Source organism: Diabrotica virgifera, chromosome 4 (assembly GCF_917563875.1).
Source record: "Diabrotica virgifera virgifera chromosome 4, PGI_DIABVI_V3a".
Lineage (NCBI taxonomy): Eukaryota > Metazoa > Arthropoda > Insecta > Coleoptera > Chrysomelidae > Diabrotica > Diabrotica virgifera.
This window is the reverse complement of record NC_065446.1, coordinates 235,829,267-235,852,506: the sequence shown is the minus strand read 5'-3', so window position 1 is coordinate 235,852,506 and position 23,240 is coordinate 235,829,267. Positions and strand designations below refer to the sequence as shown.

At 31.6% G+C, this 23,240-nt stretch overlaps 1 protein-coding gene across 1 annotated transcript in view; it reads right to left on the bottom strand.

Annotated features, from left to right (window-relative positions):
* LOC114338937 (uncharacterized) overlaps positions 1-23,240 on the bottom strand; it is a 221,595-nt gene that overhangs the window by 184,353 nt on the left and 14,002 nt on the right. Inside the window, exon 3 of the mRNA XM_050649499.1 lies at positions 18,992-19,125. Coding sequence (XP_050505456.1) covers positions 18,992-19,125 — 134 coding nt within the window. The remainder of the gene's footprint in view (positions 1-18,991; positions 19,126-23,240) is intronic.

Here is a 23,240-nt window from a genome sequence, read left to right as displayed (position 1 = left end):
TAAAAGCACACATCGGTACAATATCACTTTTTTTCTTTGTTAGCTATTTGTATGCCAAATTTCATGTCAATCCAAGCGGTTGTTTAAAATTTAGAGGTTCTGCAATATTTTACCTTTAAATAACGTACTATCAGAGATATGAAAAAATGTTTCAATATGAAATTGTAGGTTATTTTTAATTTACAAGAATTTGGTAAAAAAATTTTTTTTTTACGGCAAAAATTGAGTGAATCGTAAATGAGTATTATCGAATAACATTGATTTTTTCGATATAAAACTAACACTCGATAGCGAATAAACCGAAAACTATTAATTTTATCAAAAAAATGTATAGCTTTTTAGCTTAGAATTAATGTTTTTATCAACTTTTGCGGTCAAAATATAATAAAAAATTTCCACCTCCGTGATGGGGTAGCAACCACCCCCCCCCTAGTAACAGCGCCTTTCGGCATTATATAGATTTTGATTCTTGGACTATCCACTACTTATTCTCAAATTTTTAAGCAAATCGATCCATTCTGTAAAAATTGCGAGGTGAAAACCTTCGGTTCCTGTATTATTAGTAATTCTGTAACTTTCGTCGGCAATCAGAATAGTTATACCAAGTTCGACACTTTTGTAACACATAATACTTTTACAAAGGTTTATTTCTTTATAAACTTAAATTGCATAAAATGTACAAATGAAGGCAATCAATATATTAGCAGCGAGAAAGATGAGAACGTGCTTATAAAGAGAGAAATAAAACAAGCGACGAGACACTCACAGACTAATTATAGGGAAAGATAATACTATAGCAGACTTGTCTTGTTGAAAACTTGGGACATTGAGGAGCAGAAATAAACTTGCATAAATGATTAAGTATACGGCCAGACAAGCGACAATTTACAGAGCTGCAAGAGCAGTAAAATGAAGCTCTAAAAATGGAGCTTATGGAGAACAAGCCTACGTTCTTTCCGATGAGGCTCCAATAAGAGCCGAAAATCGCGATTCAAGGGACTGGACTGCGCTCCTTATTCTAATTGAAAAGTAAGATTGTTTTGCCTTCGCATTGCAACTGAATTAAAAATAAAATTTTTATTTTATTTTTATATTGGTCTTTACTCTTTCGAGTAACTAGGTCCATTTTCTGTTGGAATTTACCAGCTGACCAGACGGGGTCGTGAATTGTAAGTTTTTTGAATTCCCTCTTGTCTTCTTCGCTTCAGCATCCATTTGGCTTGCAAATTTTAGAAGCCTTGGAAGTGTTACCAAGGAAATGAACCAATAAGTTTTCGATTTAAAAATCTTTTAGTAATATTTTAATATTTTCTAAATATTATTAATAGTGCTATTAGGATCGAAAACTTCATCTCTCATCCTCTAAAAATGGGTTTCACGGTGAATCCCACGAATTGGTCCAAGAGCTGTGAGACATTTTTGAGTAGATATTTTAGGCAACCTGAAAATTTTACAGGTGACTCTTCCATGATAGCCTAATACAAAAATGCCGGTCTGGCTGGAGGGTAGCGGTTATTTTCCCCAAAAATCCCCCCCAAATTTAAAAAAAGGGTACAAATTTTTATTACAAAAAATATCATTGACGTGACTTTAAGTAAATTTAAATATTCAAATATAAAGGAAATAAACAGGCCAGGCGATTTTAGGGCGATTTTAACTCTGCAAGATACTTACATGGGCGCCCCAGGATTATTTTCAGGGGGTGCATCTGAACTTTAGAAGATTTCATCTGAATCTGTACATACTGTTAACGAGTATAAAATATACAACTATACATGCATAGCTATGTACATTCCTTCCAGACAGGGAGGTGCAATTGTTATTTTGACAGAGTATTTTTTAATATTAAAAATAAATATTCTAAAAAAGACAGGATTTCTTTTTGCTGAAACATTCCAACTTCCAGCTGATCAAACAAATTACATGTGCATGTAACTGAAAAGCGTTATAGGTAAGCAGCAGTGTGAGAAAGAGCGTATACCGATAGCTGTTTTATATAGCGTATACCGCGTTCTCTGTTTTAGCTGAGCGAGTCCGTTCGCTCGAGAAAAATAACGTGACCTGGCGATTCCCATGTTGTTGTACCTCGAAAGGTTAGAGTAATTATTATATATTATAGTTTTTTAAATAACTTTTTATTAATTTTGCAAATACAATAGAAAAAGACAAATTTACTATTATAAATTTAGGTACAGGTAGAAAAGTATAAAATTATAAACTAAATTAATTCTGTGTCCGAATCTTGTATTTCTTCTTCAAACTCCTCTTCTTAGCTTAAATATTCATTATCTTCTTCTTCGTCAGACTCCCCTCGAGACCCAGATTCCTCTTCTATATGATCTGTCAATAGTTGTAATATGTATTTATAATTAATTAAAAATTAATTAGTGATTAATTAATTGAGTTGTTACGTATTCTCTGTCCTTTTATACGGAGTCGAAGCCTGGACAATCACGGGCGCATCTGAAAAAAAAACTTGCCATTGTTGAGATGTGGTGTTATCGAATAATGTAAAAAATATCATGGACAAAAGAAGTAACAAACACGGAAACATTAGGAAAGATGAAAAAGGCAAAAGAACTACTCAACACTATAAAGGAAAGAAAAATGAGCTACTTTGGTCATATACTAAGAAATAAAAAACGTGATGTGATTGGTTATATGAGGAAAAGTGCAAGAAAAATTTAAAGTAGTGAAGTGTAAAAACAACAATAGAACTCTTCAGGATCGGTGCAGACAGAATAAAATGGGCCGTGACGATCGCCATTGTCATGAAAGGATGAGGCACACGAAGAAGCAGAAGATTGAGTTAACTAAAAAAAAAAAAGATTTCAATTATAAAAATAACATGTATGTAAGCTTACCTTCAGCCATATATGTGAAATTCCTTTTGGTTCGCTGATGAACTATAGCATCATAAACTGATTGAGGCAAACAATCTCATAAACTGTTCTCTTTTTTCTTGCACTTTTGCTTATATAACCAATTAAATCACGTTTTTTATTTCTTAGTATATGATCAAAGTAGCTCATTTTTCTTTCCTTCATAGTGTTGAGTAGTTCTTTTGCATTTTTCATCTTTCCTAATGTTTCCGTGTTTGTTACGTGTTGTGTCCATTATATTTTATACAATATTCGATAACACCACATCTCAACAATTTTTTTCAAATGCGCCCGTGATTGTCCAGGCTTCGACTCCGTATAAAAGGACAGAGAATACGTAGCAACTTAATTAATTAATCACTAATTAATTTTTAATTAATTCTAAATACATATTACAACTATTTACAGATCATGTAGAAGAGGAATCTGGGTCTAGAGGGGAGTCTGACGAAGAAGAAGAAAATGAATATTTAAGCTCAGATAAGGAGTTTGAAAAAGAAATACAAGATTAGGACACAGAATTAATTTAGTTTATAGTTTTATACTTTTCTACCTGTACCTATATTTATAATAATAAATTTGTCTTTTTCTATTATAATTGCAAAATTATTAAAAAGTTATTTAAAAAACTATAATACATAATAATTACTCTAACCTTTCAAGACACAACAATATGGGAATCGCCAGGTCACGTTATTTTTCTCGAGCGAACGGACTCGCTCAGCTACAGCAGAGAACGCAAACAGCTATCGGTATACGCTCTTTCTCACAATGCTAATTACCTATAGCGCTTTTCATTTACATGCACGTGTAATTTGTTTGATCAGCTGACAGTTGGAAGATTTCACCAGAAAAATCATAGCTTTTTTAAAATATTTATTTTTAATATTAAAAAATACACTGTCAAAATAACAATTGCACCTCCCTGTCGGGAAGGAATGTACATAGCTATGCATGTATAGTTGTATATTTTATACTGGTTAACAGTATGTACAGATTAAGATGAAATCTTTTGAAGTTCAGATGCACCCCCTGAAAATAATCCTGGGGCGCCCATGCAAGTATCTTGCAGAGTTAAAATCGCCCTCAAATCGCCTGGCCTGTATATTTCCTTTATAGTTGAATATTTAAATTTACTTAAAGTCACGTCAATAATATTTTTTGTAATAACATTTTGTACCCTTTTTTTAAATTTGGGGGGATTTTTGGGGAAAATAACTGCTACCCTTTAGCCAGACCGGCATTTTTATATTCAGCTATCGTGAAAGAATCACCTGACAAATTTTCAGGTTGCCTAAAATACCTACTCAAAATGTCTCACAGCTCTTATACTAAATGGCCAGACTAAGCTGTAAAATATCGCGCAGCAAAATAGCAACATAGGATAGGACCCATTTGTCGCGCTTCATTTTATTGCTCATACAGCGCTGTCAATTGTCGCTTATCTGGCTGTAGCCCAACTGAACACAGGGAGAGTCAGAAGTTCCGAAACAGGTCGATTTATATTTTTAAATTATGATTTTTTGGCTTATTGCTCTTTTTGAACTAAGAATACACTCAAAAAAATTTAGTTCGTAATATTTGATTATTGAATAGTATTTCGTTGTAACAACAATTTAATTTTTTGTTTCAACGAACTGACATTTGTCAATGTATTTTGTTATAGTCACAATTATTGAATAATAATGGTGCAAATAACTAGAATACCTTAATCAATAACACTTAATTTATTCAGACAATAAGTTAGTTTCGTATACATATTTAATAAATAATGGTAATTCTGACAGCAAAACACTTTTTTGATTTCGTAGATGAAAACAAATTAACTTGGTTTATCGTGAGAATGTACAGATTTCATTAAAACAATGTACAAATGTTGTTAATATAGAGTAATATTTGATTATTCCATAGATATAAACTGTGTGTTGTGACAACGAATTCATTGATCAATCTACTACTGCGTTTAATAACCACAATCAATGCGTTCATGTTAACAATAAACGAAGTTGTTTAAACAATAAATGTTTTGCTTGACCATTTGAAATGTAACGGCTTTTCCTTATCGTTCTTTGTTAAACAATGCTGTTACCTCTGCCGAAGTGTCGAATAATTTCATTTAGTTACCAATTGTAGTCCGTACTGGAAGGAAGTTTTCGTGTGTCTAATATCGTATTCATTTTTTTCGAATCCTGAGAAAACTAATTAGTATTTATGAAAAATTTAAACGGAGAATAAAATATTACAGTATTATCGAGGGTTTGAAGTCCCTGAAAACTTCTATGATTATTTTAATATGATTATGATTATGAATAAATTATTATTTTAATAAGTCACAGGGGTGAAAAAGAGAAAATTTAGTATGTTTTTTAATTTCAAATATACCATTCAAAACAATATTTTTGTTTATTCAAAGGGACTTTCAGCCCTCGGAAATAATGTAGTCTTTTATTGTGCGTTTAAATTTTTCAAAAATATTTATTAGTTTTCTTAGGATTCCAAAAAAAAATGAATGCGTTTAAAAAGAATTCGATCGAAATTTTGAACCTGCGCTTTCGAAATGGATTAAAGTGTTATACATTTTTGGAATCACTATTTCAAACGCTTTTAAATGAGCTGTCACATGATGTACTTTCCCATTTAAAAAACCAAAGTTGTGGCTGTCACCTGAAGAGGGATCGCGTAAAGTTCGAAACATTGATGTTACAATATACTTTGATTACTTTAAAAATTGACCTGTCCGAGCGTTTTTCTTATTTGATAAAAATAAATAAGTTAATAAGGGGGCAACACTTTTTCAATGCAACAAAATGTAAGTGAAATCATATTAGAAATCACACAGTGTAAAAATCCATTAGGTTTAGGACAAAAAAGAGGGATTTGCAAAATTATTATTAATCAATTAATATCATACATTGGCTAATAGGTCTGGATCCCGCGTATGAAAAAAAGTTGATTAATAGCAAGCTGAAAATTTGTTAATAGCTTAAGGGTGTCTAGTCGGATAAACTTTGATATATGGGAACACTGTAACAGGGGCAGTTTTAATTTTGGAACAGGTTAAAAATTTGGAACGGTCAGACCACGAAAACGGCACATTTATTTTGTCCGACAGAACAGACTTAAACTCTCCGAACAGAGATTAAACTCTCATGCAAAAATCAGACTGCTATTTATCACCTGTCATAATTCCTGTCATTTGACATATTCTACATGTTCCACTCATTAAAACGCCAATTTGGTGATAAATAGCAGTCTGATATTTGCATGAGAGTTTAATCTCTGTTCGGAGAGTTTAAGTCTGTTCTGTTGGACAAAATACATGTGCCGTTTTCGTGGTCTGACTGTTCCAAATTTTTAACCTGTTCCACAGTTAAAACTTCCCCTGTTCCAGTGTTCCCATATATTAATGTTTGTCCGACTAGACACCCTTAAGCTAATAACAAATTTTCAGCTTGCTATTAACCAACTTTTTTTTCATACGCGGTATCCACACCTATAATGCATTCAGTAATTATTAATATAAAATACGTTCATATTAGGAATGAACGAAACTGATTGTAGGGATGAATAGAATTGCTTGTAAAAATAGCCGTATTTATTGTGGGAATGAACGGAATTAATTGTAAGAATAAACGGAAGTAATTGTAGAAATAAACGAAATACGTTAGGAAAAATAACACTGTTATTGAAACAACGAATAGTCTTTGTCGGTCAAATAACGACGTTGTTGTTTCAATGAATAGTGTTCGTTTGCACAGTGAACAGTGTTCGTAATATTAATAAATGGATGTTCATCCATTCAATAAACGTAATAAATTGGATCAACTAATGAAAATAATGAATTAATGAACATCGCTTTGTTGTTCCAATAAAACCAAGAATTGGACAAATTTTATGTATTTCTTTTGTTGTCTGAATTATCATTTTTATTAATATTACGTACCTTTTTCGTTGAATGTAGCGGTCCTGTGCTAACTTATTGAAAAGATTAATCAATTCTCTATGCAGTAGTGTAGTAAATAATAACGTACTTATTTATAGAGGTTATCCAAAAAATATTGAATTTTGAAGATATACTTCTTTAGGCGCGATTGCAAAAAAATGTTGAGAGTGATTTTTTATCAAAACGAAAGTGTGAAATAGGCGCACACAGACCGTATGAAGTTAGTTGATAAACCTTTCAAGTTACGTATGTATCGGTGCAAAAAAACTGTGACAGAAATATATTGGTGTTTTTAGTAACTATATTTATTATAATAATTGTTGTGTCTTTGGATTTGTCTTCATCGGAAATAGGACAACAAGTATTAAAATATAATGAAAAGAAGATTAAAAAGCAATCTTAATATTATTTGTGCAATCTGTCAAAATAATTCATTTTGGTATCAATTTTACGGCCATAGCACACTCACTTACACGGTTGTCGCGAGATTACCGAGGTCAAGCAGGTGTTTAGCGCGGTTCTATTTTGTAAATGTAACGATAAATTTCATTTGAAGTGCTAAATAGGGACGATCTTCACCATTGTTTTTTTTTGCCAAAAAAGAGGCCAACTTTATTTTGAGTGTAACTCATTCAGTTTTGATGGCAGAAACTTTTATAAAAATAAAAAATTAAGCTTCTTTTAAATACTTTAAAAAATGCTGATAAGTTTTTCCCGAAAATTATTAATTATTATTTGGTTATATCACGCTGAAATACTCGATTCTAGATTTGACGGATAAGAATGTATTTTTCATTTTCCCCAAAAATATATTTTTTGGGAAAAATGGGATTGTAAAATCCAAATTTTATATTTAGGACCTACATTCAAATTTTAATGTGATTCGAAGTTGACCCTAAAAAATACACGGTATTGCCGTATTTCCCGTTCATTTACCTTTTAAAAGTTGTTTTTGATAAAAATAAGTCTTTTAACATGAGAATTAAAAACAAGCTTGTATTACATACAAAAAATAGAGTTCGTGGTATAAACAGAAAGTTTTGAATGCAATGTAAAAAGTTTACTACAACAAAAACTTTAAAACGGAAATGTATAACAAAAATGGTTGAATTTGCTCTTGTTTTACAAAAAAACGTGCATTTTATGTTCGTTGTTAGTTATGCAGTCATGTTGACATGAAAAAGCACTATACGAGCAATAACGAGAAAAATAAAAAATTGTGTAGTTGTAGATTTTTGAGAATTAAATTATTAAAGAAAAAAATAAATTATCAACATTTTAAAAGGCAAAAATCATTGAAATACATTGTTTTTTCTTTCAGGGCCCATCTGTTTCGGATATTGGCAACGAGCGTGACAATTGGCATTGTCCAAGGATGCTCTCAATAATACTACAGATGTTGTATTAAAACAAGTATAGAGGTCCTTCAGCCATGAATTCTATCATTTCCAGACAGTTTCCAGACGATTGTAGAATCAGTTAAGAGAGTATTATCTATGGCTATTCATCATGATAATAGGTTCCAGACAATCTGTTTTGATGTCTTTTTGTGGCTATTATCATTTCTTTCTGCTTGTTCATCATTGTACATCATCTTTTTACTTATTAATATGGGTTACAATACACAATGTTTTTAAAACTGGTCAATATAATTTATGATTAATTATTTATATGGGAAATAAGCCACAATTAAAATGAAAAAAATAATTTTATTAACGTTTCGACGCCCAAATCGGGTGCCGTTGTCAAAATACAAAATATTACTAAAATAAACAAAAGTGTTTTTGCTAAGCAAAAAAATTCTTCTAATAATTTATTTAATCTCACTCATTTATATTGGCAATTCAGACATATATACATTTTAAAGTAGAAGACTTTAAAATGATATTGCCAAAATTTATGAGTTGCGTTCCTGGGACGACTTACTGAAAGATAGTTCATTCGATTACATGAAATCAACCCCAACTCAAGAATATCCGTCATAAAAAATTATAGCATGTGATCTGTCTTTAAAAAGACAACCAAATGCAACGAGAGTAAAATTCCCGCGTTAGAGACTTCATAGTAAATCACAAGGGAAAACCAGGAAAAACCCTGTGATACTATCCCAACATCGTAAGTATTTGGTCTTACATTAATTTACTCTCAAAAAATAATACCAAATTCTGACTTGTAACATGTTTAAATTATAAATAATATTAATAATACTAGATATATAAGTAATACTAAAATATAAAATATGTACTAGCTCGATATTATTGACTTACTAATCTTGGTATTTTCTTTCTATTGACTTCCTTTTTCAGTATGGGTAACCACATCCTACTGCATTCTACCGAGGAACTTGCGACACAATTGGTTTCATTTAGCATAATTAGAGCCGCTTCTTTGATTTTTCTCTTTTTACTATCTGATTCTTTCAGGACTATACTTGAATCTCCCCACTGAACTCTATGTTCATTATCCCATGCGTGTTGACATATTTGAGATCTCTCAAATTCTCTATTTTTAATATAAGATTGATGTTCACTTATTCTAACGTCTAATGGTCTTGATGTCTCACCTAAATAAAATTATTCGCATTCACAAGGTATTTTATAAATGCAATTCTTTGTTCTTTCTTGATCATTGTTAGGTTTAGTTTTAGGTAGAATAGATCTCAATGTGTTTGTTGTTTTGAATGTTGTTGAAATGTTGAATTTATTTCCTATTGTTTTAAGTTTCTCGGATAGTCCTTTTATATATGGTATTGATATTTTCCTCGTATTATTTCTGGTGAATGTTGTAGGATCCCGTTCTAAGTTGTTCTGTTCCATTCGATCCAATCTTGACAATTCCTTATTTATAAACGATAAAGGAGAATCATTTTTTAATACAACAGATGTTAACAATTGTTTTTCTGCTAAAAAGGAATTTTCGTTAGAACAAGTAATTTTGGCTCTATCATATAAGGATTTAATGATTCCCTTTTTAACGTTGATGTTGTGATTTGACTTGTAATTGAGATATCTGTTGGTGTGTGTTGGTTTTCTATACACTTGAGTCTCATATCCAATATCCTTCTTTGAGATCAAAACATCGAGGAAAGGTAGGCTGTTATTGTATTCCTTTTCCATTGTAAATTTTATTGTCTCTTCTTGATCGTTTATAATATTCAGGAACGTATCCAACAATTCTGATCTATGAGGCCATATTGAAAAAACATCATCTACATATCTCCATCTACCATACTGTGGGTTTTAAATTTTGTTTAGAAATAATACTAGTTTCGAAATCCTCCATAAATATATTAGCCAATAATGGAGATAAAGAAGAGCCCATTGCTAGACCAAAATTTTGTTTATAGAATTCATTGGTTAGTTGAAAATAGGTATTATTGGTACATAATGTCAATAACTCCATTATAGCTGATACATTTAGTCTTGTCCTAGTTGCCAATGTATTATCATTCTCTAATTTCGTTTTGATTATGTTTAAAGTTTTATCTAATGGTACATTTGTAAATAAACTGTTTATGTCAAAACTTACTAAAATATTATTTGGATTAAATTCAATAGTTAATAATTTGTTTAAAAAATGTTTTGTATTTTTTATAAAAGGGTCATCATTATTAGCAAATGGTTTTAGAATTATTTAAAATGTAACTTTATTAATAAAATTTAAATTAAATTATTAAAATAATTTATTAAAATTATTTTTTTCATTTTAATTGTGGCTTATTTCCCATATAAATAATTAATCATAAAAATGCCACAAGGAAATAGCTTCAGAACAACAATATAATTTATATAATCACATTCTAAAAGCTTAAATTTTCAAGAAACCAACTTGTTGTGAGGGCCAGTCTCAAGTGCACACAACAGCACAAGCAAGAAAACCAGCAGGTAGGTATAATAATAATACTAATAATAGGTATATTTCGATGCTTACCCAGCGGTAGATAATATAGCAAGTGACAATATTGTTATTTTAGCAAACATAAAATTCAAACTAAAGAAGATATAACTAGCGTACAAAACTCCTAAAATTAATCTAAAGGCGCATTTAAATCAAAGCGAACACGAACGAACGAACGAAGGAACGAATTCGTAGGTGTTCGCTTGGTCATTTGTTCTCTACAAAGTAGGGCCATTTACATTGAAGCGAACGTTCGCATTCGTTGATGATTGGGAGTGCATATTACCCGCAGATGTTTTTAAGATGGGCCAGTACCAGTCACACGTTGTGTTTAAGTTTATTGTCGTGTTTCTTGCTGGGTAAATTTTAATACAATAATAGCTTACAAAAATACAATGTGTGTTCTGTAAGAAAAAAAATATGTCATTTTCATAAGTATAAGTATAAATTTTAATACGACTTCAATAATTTCATTTTGTCCTATTTCTATTCTATAATTTTTTCGTTTAAAAAAAATTGATTTTAATAAATAAAATAAAATAGAAATTATTTCCAGACTCAAAAATAATTTATCCAGGTATTTTTTATTATTTTGTTGAAAATTTTGATGATAAGTTTTATTTATTAATATTTTATTTAAATCTGGCATTATCAACTAAGGTTTGAGACATATAAAACGTCTAAAAATATCTAGCAATTATAAATCCATATTTCTTCTTCTTCTTAAGATGCCGTGATTTATAAAATATTACTGTTTTAGCAGCATTGCAAAGCATTTCATAGCCGTGGATTCTTGTCCACTGGCGGTGACGATTACGCAGCGATGACATCTTTTTCTCAGACCCCTCTTACCCTCTATCTTTCTGTCGAGTATGTTGCTGAACAGTTTATCGTTCCCCTTGTAATATATGCCCCAAGTGTGCAGTCTTCTTACTTTTAACATAATTAAAAAATTCCCTTTCCTGTAAACCCGCTCTTCTTAGTACTTAGTCATTTCTGACTCTGTTGATAGTCAAAGCATTCAACGTAGGCACCACATTTCAAACACTTCAAATTTGTTAATGGAACTGGCGTTTAATGTCCTTGCTTCCAGTCCGCACAAGAGTACAGTTCAAACGTAACACTTTTTAGCATATAAATTAGGGATAAAATATTGGTATTCATATTTCTAATAATGACAAAATAATGACAAAAAAAATTATCTTCTTAAAATAATTTTGAATTCAACATATTTAGGTAGGTACCTGTAATGTGCTTCGAACTAATGAACGCAATCTGTATCAGCAGCCAGGTAGCAGGTATTATAAGCTGTTTGAGGGAGCTTAGAGAATAACATAATAAAGAACCAGCTTTCTTAAAATTCTTCCTCGAAAAAGTTACTTGCTCTTGATATTATGACTACATTATGTTCAAATAATAAATTGTAAAATTGGTGTATCAAAATAAATTTGCTTTTAATTAATTTTAGCAATTAATTTGATTTGGTTACCTCATTAGTGTTTCTGGGTTGAAATTTATCCAATAAAAACATTAGGCTTTTAAAAGCAAACCACTTCGAACCCTCTTTTTGTCTTTTTCGTCTAAATGAAGCCAGAAGCTAATTCATTTTTTTAGTTCAGAGACATCACAACCCATTCCCATAGAAATGTTAAAACAAGCATCAGCTTTTCTGTTTATTATTTTATATAGCTTCGATTTTGGGTTTCATAGGCATTCTTCATTTCTATATAACTCAATTAATTGAAGTATCTTTTCATTGGTCCATTCCATATTGCAAAATTATGTTTTCACGACTACACAATAAACAACCCTCGCAAACTAATGTTTGTAAATAAATTAAAACAGTACTTCTAAGCGAATTCGTTCGCTACCGTCTATCCACTGTCCACATTGAACAACTATTTCCTTTGATGATTCGCTCACTTACCGACATCGGTTGGAACATGTGCGAATGCGAACGAATTCGTTCGGTCGTGCTCGATTCGCTGTACAAATACAATAAAGTTAACGAACGAATTCGTTCGTTCGTTCGTGTTCGCTTTGATTCAAATGCGCCTTAAGAAAACTGAAAAGAGCTGCTCTCTGCCAGGTCAAAGATTCATATAGGTACCAGGAAGTTAAGGAACTGGAAAGATAAGGACAAGCTAATGTAACAGAAAAATGGAGAGGGTTAGAGGATATCTTAAGGAATATCATACAACAAGTGGAAGGCGATACATCCCTTAAAACAAACAGTAGATAAAGCAGGAAATAAAGGAAGGGAATTGATTAGGAGGAGAAACACGAAAAAAACGAATAATAAAACAAAAGTTTAAATAAAACAGTCAAACAGAAAATCACAGAAATTGTGGCTGTAAGAAACATATATCGAAATAACGTATCTAAAAGTTTTGGCACAAAATCTTTATCGATTTTTTTATTAATGAAGAAATTAATTTAAACACTAACTGGTTATCATAAATTACAACAGAATGCTTAAGTAAACTATACTACCAAATTATGTGACGTGGCCCGTTCTTCTCTACTAGACGCAAATTTCTTCGAATGCCTTTCGTGAGGTACTGGGCGGAATTCAGATCAATTTCCCTTAGTTCTTCGTAAATTCTTCGTCTTAATTGTTCCTCATCTTGGGATTCCCAGCCTCCGTGATACATTTTCTAGACAGTAAAGCCCAAAAATCCTCTATTGAGAAGCCTGCGGCAAGTTTGGAGGATTATCGTTTTTGGTAACAAAGGGTATTTGATTTGGTGTTGTAAAGACCAGTTTTGGGTATCTCTTGGGTTATATAAGATCTGAAAGAGTTTCGTTTGAGAGTATTTAGGGTATTTACGTGTCTTTCGATATTTAACACCACTCCTCTTCAATTCCAACGATATCAGACTCTTAGAAGATCTGAATTGACGATCCAATACTCTAGTTTCAATTCCAAGTTGGTATTTGGCTCCTCTTGCCAATCTTTCTGACTTCTGTGCAGTGAATGCACGTGATTTTCCACATGTTGATAAATTTCGACGCCCAAGTCGGGTGTCGTTTTCAAAATATAAAATAATACTAAATTAAATAAAAATGTTGTTGCTTAGTAAAAAATTCTAATAATTTATTTAATCTGACTCATTTGTATCGGCAATTCAGACATGTATTATACATTTTAAAGTAGAAGACTTTAAAATGATATTGCCAATATTGATGAGTTTCGTTCCTAGGATGACTTTACTAAAAGATAGTTCATCTAATTACATGAAATCAACCCAACTCAGAATATCCGCCACAAAAATCATAGCATGTGATATATCTTTAAAAAGACAACCAAATTCAACGGTAGCAGTAAAATTCTCGCGCTAGAGACCACATAGTAAATCACGAGGGAAAACCAGGAAAAACCTCGTGATACCATCTCGACATCGTAAGTATTTGGGCTTACATTTAGTTTACTCTCAAATCTAATACCAAATTCCGACTTTAATATACAGCGTGTCTACTTAAGTTGGAAACATATGCGAAACTTTTCTATTGTTAATTTAACGAAAAAAAGTTATTCTTCATAAAAAGTTCTGTATACTATAGAACCTATGGTTCAATCATCAAATATCAAATTTTGTCAATATTATACGAGGTATTTCAAAAATTGTGAAGTTTGTTCAAGAGTAAAGTAACTTTATTCCTCTCAATATCGAAAATTCTTATTATGAAAAGTTGTTTGGAATTAAAAACTAAGATCAAATACGCAATTAGATGTTTCTAATTAAAACAAAAATATTTTCCAAATTTTTCTCAAATTTATGGATACATACTTAACTTCGTTTTTATTTAGTACACATATGATAACTCTTTTATTATTACTTTTACGAAAAAAAGGTATTCTTTATAAAGAACTCTGATGTCCTAAGACCTAAGATGTAACCATCGAATATCACATTTTATTAATTTTATACAAGGTATGTCAAAAAATATGAATTTCGCTCGGGAGTAAAGTACCTTTATTTTTCCCAATATTGAAAATTTTTAATACAAAAAGTTGTTTAGAATTAAAAACTATGTTTCAATATGCAATTATATCCTTCTAACTGAAATATTGTGAAATATAAAGGTACTATCATCATGAGCGAAATTCATATTTTTTTACACACCTCGTACAAAATTAATAAAAGTTGATATATCATGGTTGTATCTTAGATTTTAGACCATGCAGACCTTTTTATGAAGAATAACTTTTTTCCGTAAAATGAATAATACATGAGTTATCATATTTGTAATAAATAAAAAAGATGTTGCCTATTCATAAATTTGAGAAAAATTTGTAAAATATTTTTTTTTTTCAATTAGAAGCATGTAATTGCTCATTTGATCTTAGTTTTTAATTCCAAACAACCTTTGATAATAATAATTTTCGATATTCAAAAAAAATAAAGGTACTTTACCCTTGATCGAAATTCATATTTTTTGACATGCCTCGTATAATATTAATAAAATTTGATATGTGATGATTTAATCTTAGATTTTAGAGCGTGTAGAACTTTTTATGAAGAATAACTTTTTTTCGTAAAATTAATAGTAAAAAAGTTTCCCATAATATATTTCCAACTTAAGTAGACACGATGTAAATACGCTATTTTACATTATAAATAATAATAATAATACACAGATATTATATACATAATACTGAAATATAAAATATGCACTAACTTGATATGTTACTGACTTACTAATCGTGGTATTTTCTTTCTATTGACTTCCTCTTTTAGTATGGGTAACCACATCCTACTGTATTCTACCGAGGAATTTGCGACACAATTGGTTTCATTTAACATAATTAATTAGAGCCGCTTCTTTGATTTTTCTCTTTTTACTATCTGTTTCTTTCAGGACTTTACTTGAATCTCTCCACTGAACTCTATGTTCATTATTCTGTGCGTGTTGACATATCTGAGATCTATCAATTCTCTATTTTTACTATAAGACTGATGTTCACTTATTCTAACGTTTAATGGCCTTGATGTTTCACCTAAATGAAATTGTTAGCATTCACAAGGTATTTTATAAATACAATTCTTTGTTCTTTTTTGTTTATTGTTAGGTTTAGTTTTAGATAGAATAGATCTCAACATGTTTGTTGTTTTGAATGTTTTTGAAATGTTACATTTATATCCTATTGTTTTAAGTTTCTGGGATAGTCCTTTTATATAAATATGGTATTGACATTTTCCTCGTATTATTTCTTGTGGCTGCTATAGGATCCCGTTCAACGTTGTTCTGTTCTATTCGATCCAATTTTTATTATTTGTATATTATACTACATTTTAAACAGAAAACTTCAAAATAAATAAATTTAAACTGACAGTAAACAATGTAAACAAGCTTTTGTTTCCAGAGGCAACTTGATATTATTTTGTTTTTGTTAAAATTAAAGCCAATGAATTTTGTGCCAGAACTTTTAGGACATACGTCAGTATGATAAGAGAAACAACATGACATTTTAATAAATACAGGAAGATTAAAGAAGCAACTGGTACTTATACAAAACTGGGAAACATATTCAATATTTAAAAGATATATTTAAAGACGACAAAATAATGAAGATACTAGAACCGAGAGGAAGAAATAGACAAATAGACCTGCAATTACCAAAGGGAAATTTGAAAAAAAAAAATAAATAGATAAAGCCATGGTACAGGATGAAATTCCTACAGATATCCTAAGACTACACACTAAGAACCACATTCATATGCCACTATTATACTACAATCACAATAAAGATACACTAGAAATAAACAAACCAAGATACGTTGAATGTTACGAGGAGCACCCCTACGAGTTTCTATTATATGCCTTATAATCCGCGTATATTAATATTATACATGTAGCGTTCATGTATATATGTAGCGTTCATAGATTTCGAAAAGGCTTTTGACAGTGTCGAACATTGGGCAGTGAAAAGTTCTTTGATTAACAGCAGAATTGACCACAGATATACAGACCTAATAGCGAATATATATAAAGATGCCACAACAACAATTAAAGTATACGAAGGAACACAATCAATTCAAATAAATAGAGGCGTAAGACAGGGTGACACAATATCACCGAAACTTTTCAATCAGGTTCTGGAAGATATCTTTAAAAGATTAGAATGGGAAGAAAAAGGTATAAAAATTTGTGGACAACGCTTGAACCATCTAAGGTACGCCGATGACATCGTATTGATAACCGATAAAAAAGAAGAATTGTTTGAAATGATGAAAGAACTGGACATAGAAGCCGGAAAGATAGGCCTTAATATGAATTACAGCAAGACCAAAATCATAACAAATACAGATGAGGACATCACAATGAGGATCGGACAAGATGAAATAGAACAAGTTCATGATTATATATATCTGGGTCAGATTATAAAACTTAACAAGGAAAACCAAACAGCAGAGATCAAAAGACGAGTTAGACTGGCATGGGCGGCATTTGGAAAACTAAGCTACATCCTTAAAAACAAAAGATATCCACAACATCTTAAGACCAAGGTATACAATCAATGCGTACTCCCTGTTCTCACTTACGGTTCCCAAACGTGGACGTTTACAAAAGCAAACATGGACAAGATCATAAAGACACAAAGAGCAATGGAAAGGCAAATGTTGCACATAAAACTATTGGATAAAAAGAGAAACGAGTGGATAAGAGAGAAAACCAAAGTTAGGGATGTTAGACAAGAAGTTGCAAAGTTGAAATGGAGATTTGCCGGACACACTATAAGACAAAAGGAAGACCGATGGAACAAAATTCTCATAAATTGGAGACCGTGGCAATATAAACGAAGCAGAGGAAGACCACAAATGAGATGGGCAGATGATGTCAAGAAGCACGTGGGCTCTAGGTGGATAACTGTAGCGACAGACAGAGAAGAATGGAAAAGGATTGGGGAGGCTTATGTCCAAATATGGACCGAAGAAGGCTAATTAGATAGATTTAGAGATAGACACAGATTATACAACTTATGACAGAAGCTCGAAACAAATGAGAATCGTTAAAAAGGCCTATTGTAAATTATTCATTTTTTCTATATAATTTATTCATTATTTTATCCATGTTTGCTTTGGCCAAGGTCCACGTTTGGCATGCGTATGTAAGAATTGGGAGTATGCACTGGTCAAACACTCTTGTTTTTAAGTATTGTTGTATTTTTTTGTTCTTTAAGATCCATTTTAATTTCCCAAATCCTGCCCAGGCTAGTCTGACCCTTCTTTTTAACTCCGCTGTTTGGTTTTCCTTCTTTATTTTTATTAACTGTCCCAAATCTATAAAACCATTAACCGCTTCTATTGTGGTTTCGTTTGGTATCACGTTTCTATTATCTTTTGTGACCCGGATATTATCTTTTGTGACTTGTTTCTGTTATGACCCGCATACCCAAAATTAAATATCTTGAAATGTTTTACACTATACACATAAATACTATTTTTCAGTATGAGACCCTGTTCTAATAATTATACTGGAATGGTATGTATTAAATACAATATAATATCAATAATAATATAATTAGCAGAAAATACAAAATCCTTTGTAAAGGGTATATTTAAAAGACCCCAATAGGGTTACATCACAAAACAAAACGTTTTCGGATTAATAGGTAATCCATCATCAGTGTTAAGCCAATAGCATGCATGCGTGAGCCACCAAAAAGTTATGGGTAAGGACCCTTTAAAAGTTTCAAGATCTTAAATAATTATACTACATATTTTTATTAAAGCATATGGATGTTGCAAATATTACTGGATATAACCCATGGCAACACAAGACTCTAACCCACGTGGATGTGATATGCAAGGAATTAACCTCATATATTGGAAATGAGTTGCCACTCAATTTTAAATATGTGAGGTTTATTCCTTGCATATCACATCCACGTAACTCAATTTTCAATATGTGAGGTTCATTCCTTGCATATCACATCCACGTAGGTTAGAGTCCTGTGTGGCCCTGGGTTATATCCAGTAATATTTGCAACATCCATCCAGTTGACACTCAATTTTCAATATGTGAGGTTCATTCCTTGCGTATCACATCCACGTGGGTTAGAGCCCTGTGTTGCCCTGCGGGTTATATCCTTTTAAATATACCTTTTAAAAAGGATCTTGTATTTTTTGTGATTTATGGTATGCAGCCAGCTGCAGGAATTTTATTTTCCTCGTGGATTTTCAATATAATTAGCGACAAAAATTAAAATTTGCTGCAACATTTTTGGAAATATACCGTTTCCTATATAAAACAGAGCACTCACCTGGTTGCAGTTACGTTAATGTAAGTCCCATCCTTAAACCATCGAAATGTTATCGTTGGTGAACCTCTTGCTACGCAACTTAAGATAAATTGATCATTTTCTCTGATTATTCCAATTTGATTTATATCCAAGCTCTGAAATAAAAATTAAAATATTAGTACTAAGTAAGTAAACTAGTATTGCGACCAGAAACCAAATTTATATTTTTATAGACCACTTACAATCAAATGAAAAGTCTACCTTTATTTTAATATATAATCAGAACGTCTACCTGTTGTAAGTAACATAGGGTGCATTCGGACGACCACAGCGGCTGGACAGCTGAGCCAGCGGTAGCGTTTAGACGTCACCGCTGGAAGTCAGCCGCTGAGAGAATTACTAAGCTTTCCCTATCAGCGCTGGATACAACCACTCAGCCGATTTCTGCTAACAGTCAGCCGCTGTGGTTGTCCGAACGCAACCATAGATTTGTCTTAAGCAATCCTTTTAAAAGGCAATACTATTTTTTCTTTATAATCTAGGAAAAACGTAAAATTGCCTTAAAATATAATTGCTCCTCTCTATCTAGTCGTTTCTCTAGGTCGTGATTTTCTACATGGGCTTGTATACTGGGTGACTTAAAAACGCCAACGTTATAGTTTTTACATGTTTTACATTTTTTTTATTTAAATAATTATTTTATTTCAATATCTTTTGATTTTATTAACTTATTAACTTTCTGTTTTCAGAAAGAAGGAGAACATCCTGGTTCAAAAATTTCTGAACCTGGTTTATTACAACATAATATGAGCAGCTTTATACAACATAATATGTGCCGGATAAACACTAAGACGAAGATGTCTCCATTGCCAATCATTATATCCAGAGAAATATATTTTGTAATCGTTTCCTATTTGAAGCGCTTGTTGTATAAAGGGTATAAGTCCACAATACTTTTTAGTTTAGAAACTTGATGACCTATCAAATGTTGTTCTACAGATGAAATATAGGAGGAGACTAGTAGAGTGATATGTGATATGTGATACAACAAACTTGGCTTTAAAAGCGATTAAGGCCAAAAAGTCGTTTTTAAAGGCTGGGAATTGATTCCTCTAATACCATCAATGAATAAAAGACGAAAAAGTGCTGCTTTCTACAGTTAAATTATTAAGTTATTTATAAAAAAAGGTTTATTATTACAAACAAGACCTAAAATACATCGTTAAGACTAACTAACGTAAGCTAACCGAAGTAATAAAATAAACGACTCTGTAAACAAAATGCCATAAACGATGGTGGCGCCACAAGAATTATTGTATAAACGTAATCAGTCCCGGACTAGTTCCCTTTATACGCTTAACAAATATTTTATCGTGCGATATTTCGCGTATGGTAAGAGATACAAATTTCCTTTATAGACTGATGGATCCGTCGACGTTGGTTTAACAAAAATGCATACCTCACTTAATTTCGTACAGAAGTGCACTTATTCCCTTTATACAATAAGCGATTCATTTGCACATGTCCTGTACCTAGCTATCTGGTTTAACTGACTCCGAGCCTGTCATTATCAGATCTGTTCTTTTTCTCGGGCGATGTTATGGTCATATTCCATGTTCCTATTTGTATGTCTATTTCTGAGATTTTTACAATATCAGTTAATGGTAATGTAGTTTTAATTTGTTGATTCGAATAAATTTTGCTAGGTGACGAACTGGTAGGTCCTGTGATCTGTTTAACATAGGCCTCCCCTGTCAGATTTTGTTTTCCATAAACCACGCGCAGTAAAATCAATCGTATGTCCGAGATTTAGCGATAATGAATGAACTGGAGAACACTAATGAAGTACTTTCCTATTGCCTTCCTCAACGAAGTACTACAACCATTCAAACTGTTCAAGTCATGCTTTTGGTAGTCCCATTTCAAGCCGATCCAGGATTATTTTCTCTATACCTTGATCTGGTATGAAGATCGTTGCTATCCGTCACACGTGTTAAATGCTTCTATTATAATAATTACAATATCTACTTATATTCCCTCTTTAGCGTCCAGGCCTATATTTCTTAATATTCCAGAAAATGCATACCAATTCAATATTCATAATATTTTGACTTTCGCAAATTCTCATCATTCTTCTCAAATCTATAACGATCTATGCTGCGTTAGTCTCATTACAGAACTGACCGAATATTGATTTGTAGAAATAAATAGATGGAGTAAAAAAACTTAATCAGACTAGATATAGAGCCAGAAACCTTTTTCGCATCACTAAGGCAAAGTATACCAGACTTGCATATATAACATGCAGTTTAGCAAAATGAGACAAGTGTTCAACGAGAGCGAGAGAGAGAGAGAGAGAGAGAGAGAGACTTGTATTGCTTAATACATCTAACAAAGATGTTCTAGTACCAAAGATATACCAGTTCTATGGTGGTCGAAGCTTCCTCGTCGCTCTCATCACTAATGTCCATCCAACTTACCAGATAAGTAAAATCTAAAGAGGATAAAAATAAAAAGGTGATGGTTTAAAAATTATGATCTTATTGTTTATATCTTTGCCGTAAATGCCGGTCAAATTTAACCGGTTGTATCTCAGGAACCACTCATCACAATTAAACGTTTTTTCTTTTAAAAAAGCTTCCTTCCGCTTTTTTTTCAATACCGTTTTCGAGATTTAATTTAATTTAATATTTTCCGAGACATTCTATATGTTTATAAGCTAAAAAATTGTTTATGATTTTAAAATATTCCTGAGGCCGTTTAAATAGTCCAATTCCAGTATCGTAAAGTACATTAGATAGGTACAGTGTCTTTTTATACAGAAATCAAAGCTATTTTTTTGTATCATAAATATTGTGGTTATTATAGCGACCATAAATTTTTAATTAACAATTCAATTGTTGCTAAACTGTTCATTCGATTTCCGTCGGCTTCTGGAATTATAATCTATATAAAAAGAGCTTTTATACTACCAAGCTATTTAATTATTATTAAAAAATTATTTATCTAAAAGTGTAGATGAAAATTAAAGATTTTTTTGGAAAAACTGGCATTTTCCGGGGAAAATTTTCGTCGAAGGAAATCGGGAAAAACTCGTCTCTATGCAGAATTTAATTATGGTAAATTTTTATTTGAGTGTTTTGGTGTAAAGTTAAAATCTTTGGAGTTAAAGAGAAAAAATTGAAAAAAAAACATAATTTTCGGGCGCCATTTTGTTTATAAAAAAAGGAGCACACTATCTGCGGACTTTGCATACCTATATTATTTATATATACAATCATAAGATTTGATTCCAGCAATAAAATTGCTGGTAAATAACTTTTCCTTGTATTTTGCTAATTAGCCCAGAGTATTTATTGAAATACTTATATTCTCATATGTCCCTTGCTTATTAAGCGCCCTAACTATACTATATCACTTTTTACAGATCTCGTAGATAAACGTAAGTCTGATTGTCCTTACAGGAAAAATAAATTATTATAAGTATGTTACATTTTATAGAAATCTATAAGTTACTTATCAGAAACTTTTGATGAAAACTCATAAGGGAAACGCACTTTGAAAAATAATTGTTTATCAAATAATCTCTCACTACGACAGGTATTCTTCTTCTTTAAGTTCCATCTTCTATCGAAGGTTGGAAATCATCATGGCAATGCGGACCCTGTTGACTGCCGCTCTAAATAGCTCTGCACTACTGCATTCGAACCATTCCAGTAAGTTCTTAAGCCAGGATGTTCTTCGTCTTCCCACATTTCGCTTTCCTCGGATTTAAACAAGGCCTTTGCCTTGCTTAATAATTTATTCTTGTACAAAATAAAATTTTAAACTAATATTACTGTAAATGAAGAAAAAGACAGACGTACTCTCAATCATTTAATTGTGTACTTCCGACGACCGGTTTCGCTCTCTATAGGTTGCAGAGCATCATCAGGTCAACGGTTACAAGTCACTAAATGATTCGGATACAAGGAGCTATAACCTCATTATTCCATAACATGATGTTTCTGCTTAAGTTATGCTAACGGGATATGGTGGAAAAGACGGAGAGTGTTACAAAGGTAAACAAAGGTAAACAAGTTTATAGTATTTGGGATTTCTTGAGGGTGAAGAGATAGTTGTTGAGAGACAACCAACAAATCTGTGTCTATTCTTGTATTTGTGAAGTAAAGTAGTGGATGTCATATATACATTTTTTTTAAAATGTTTACTGTTTACAAAATTTTTTGGAGGTTTTATTGGTTTTAAAGATTTATATTTTTACTTATTA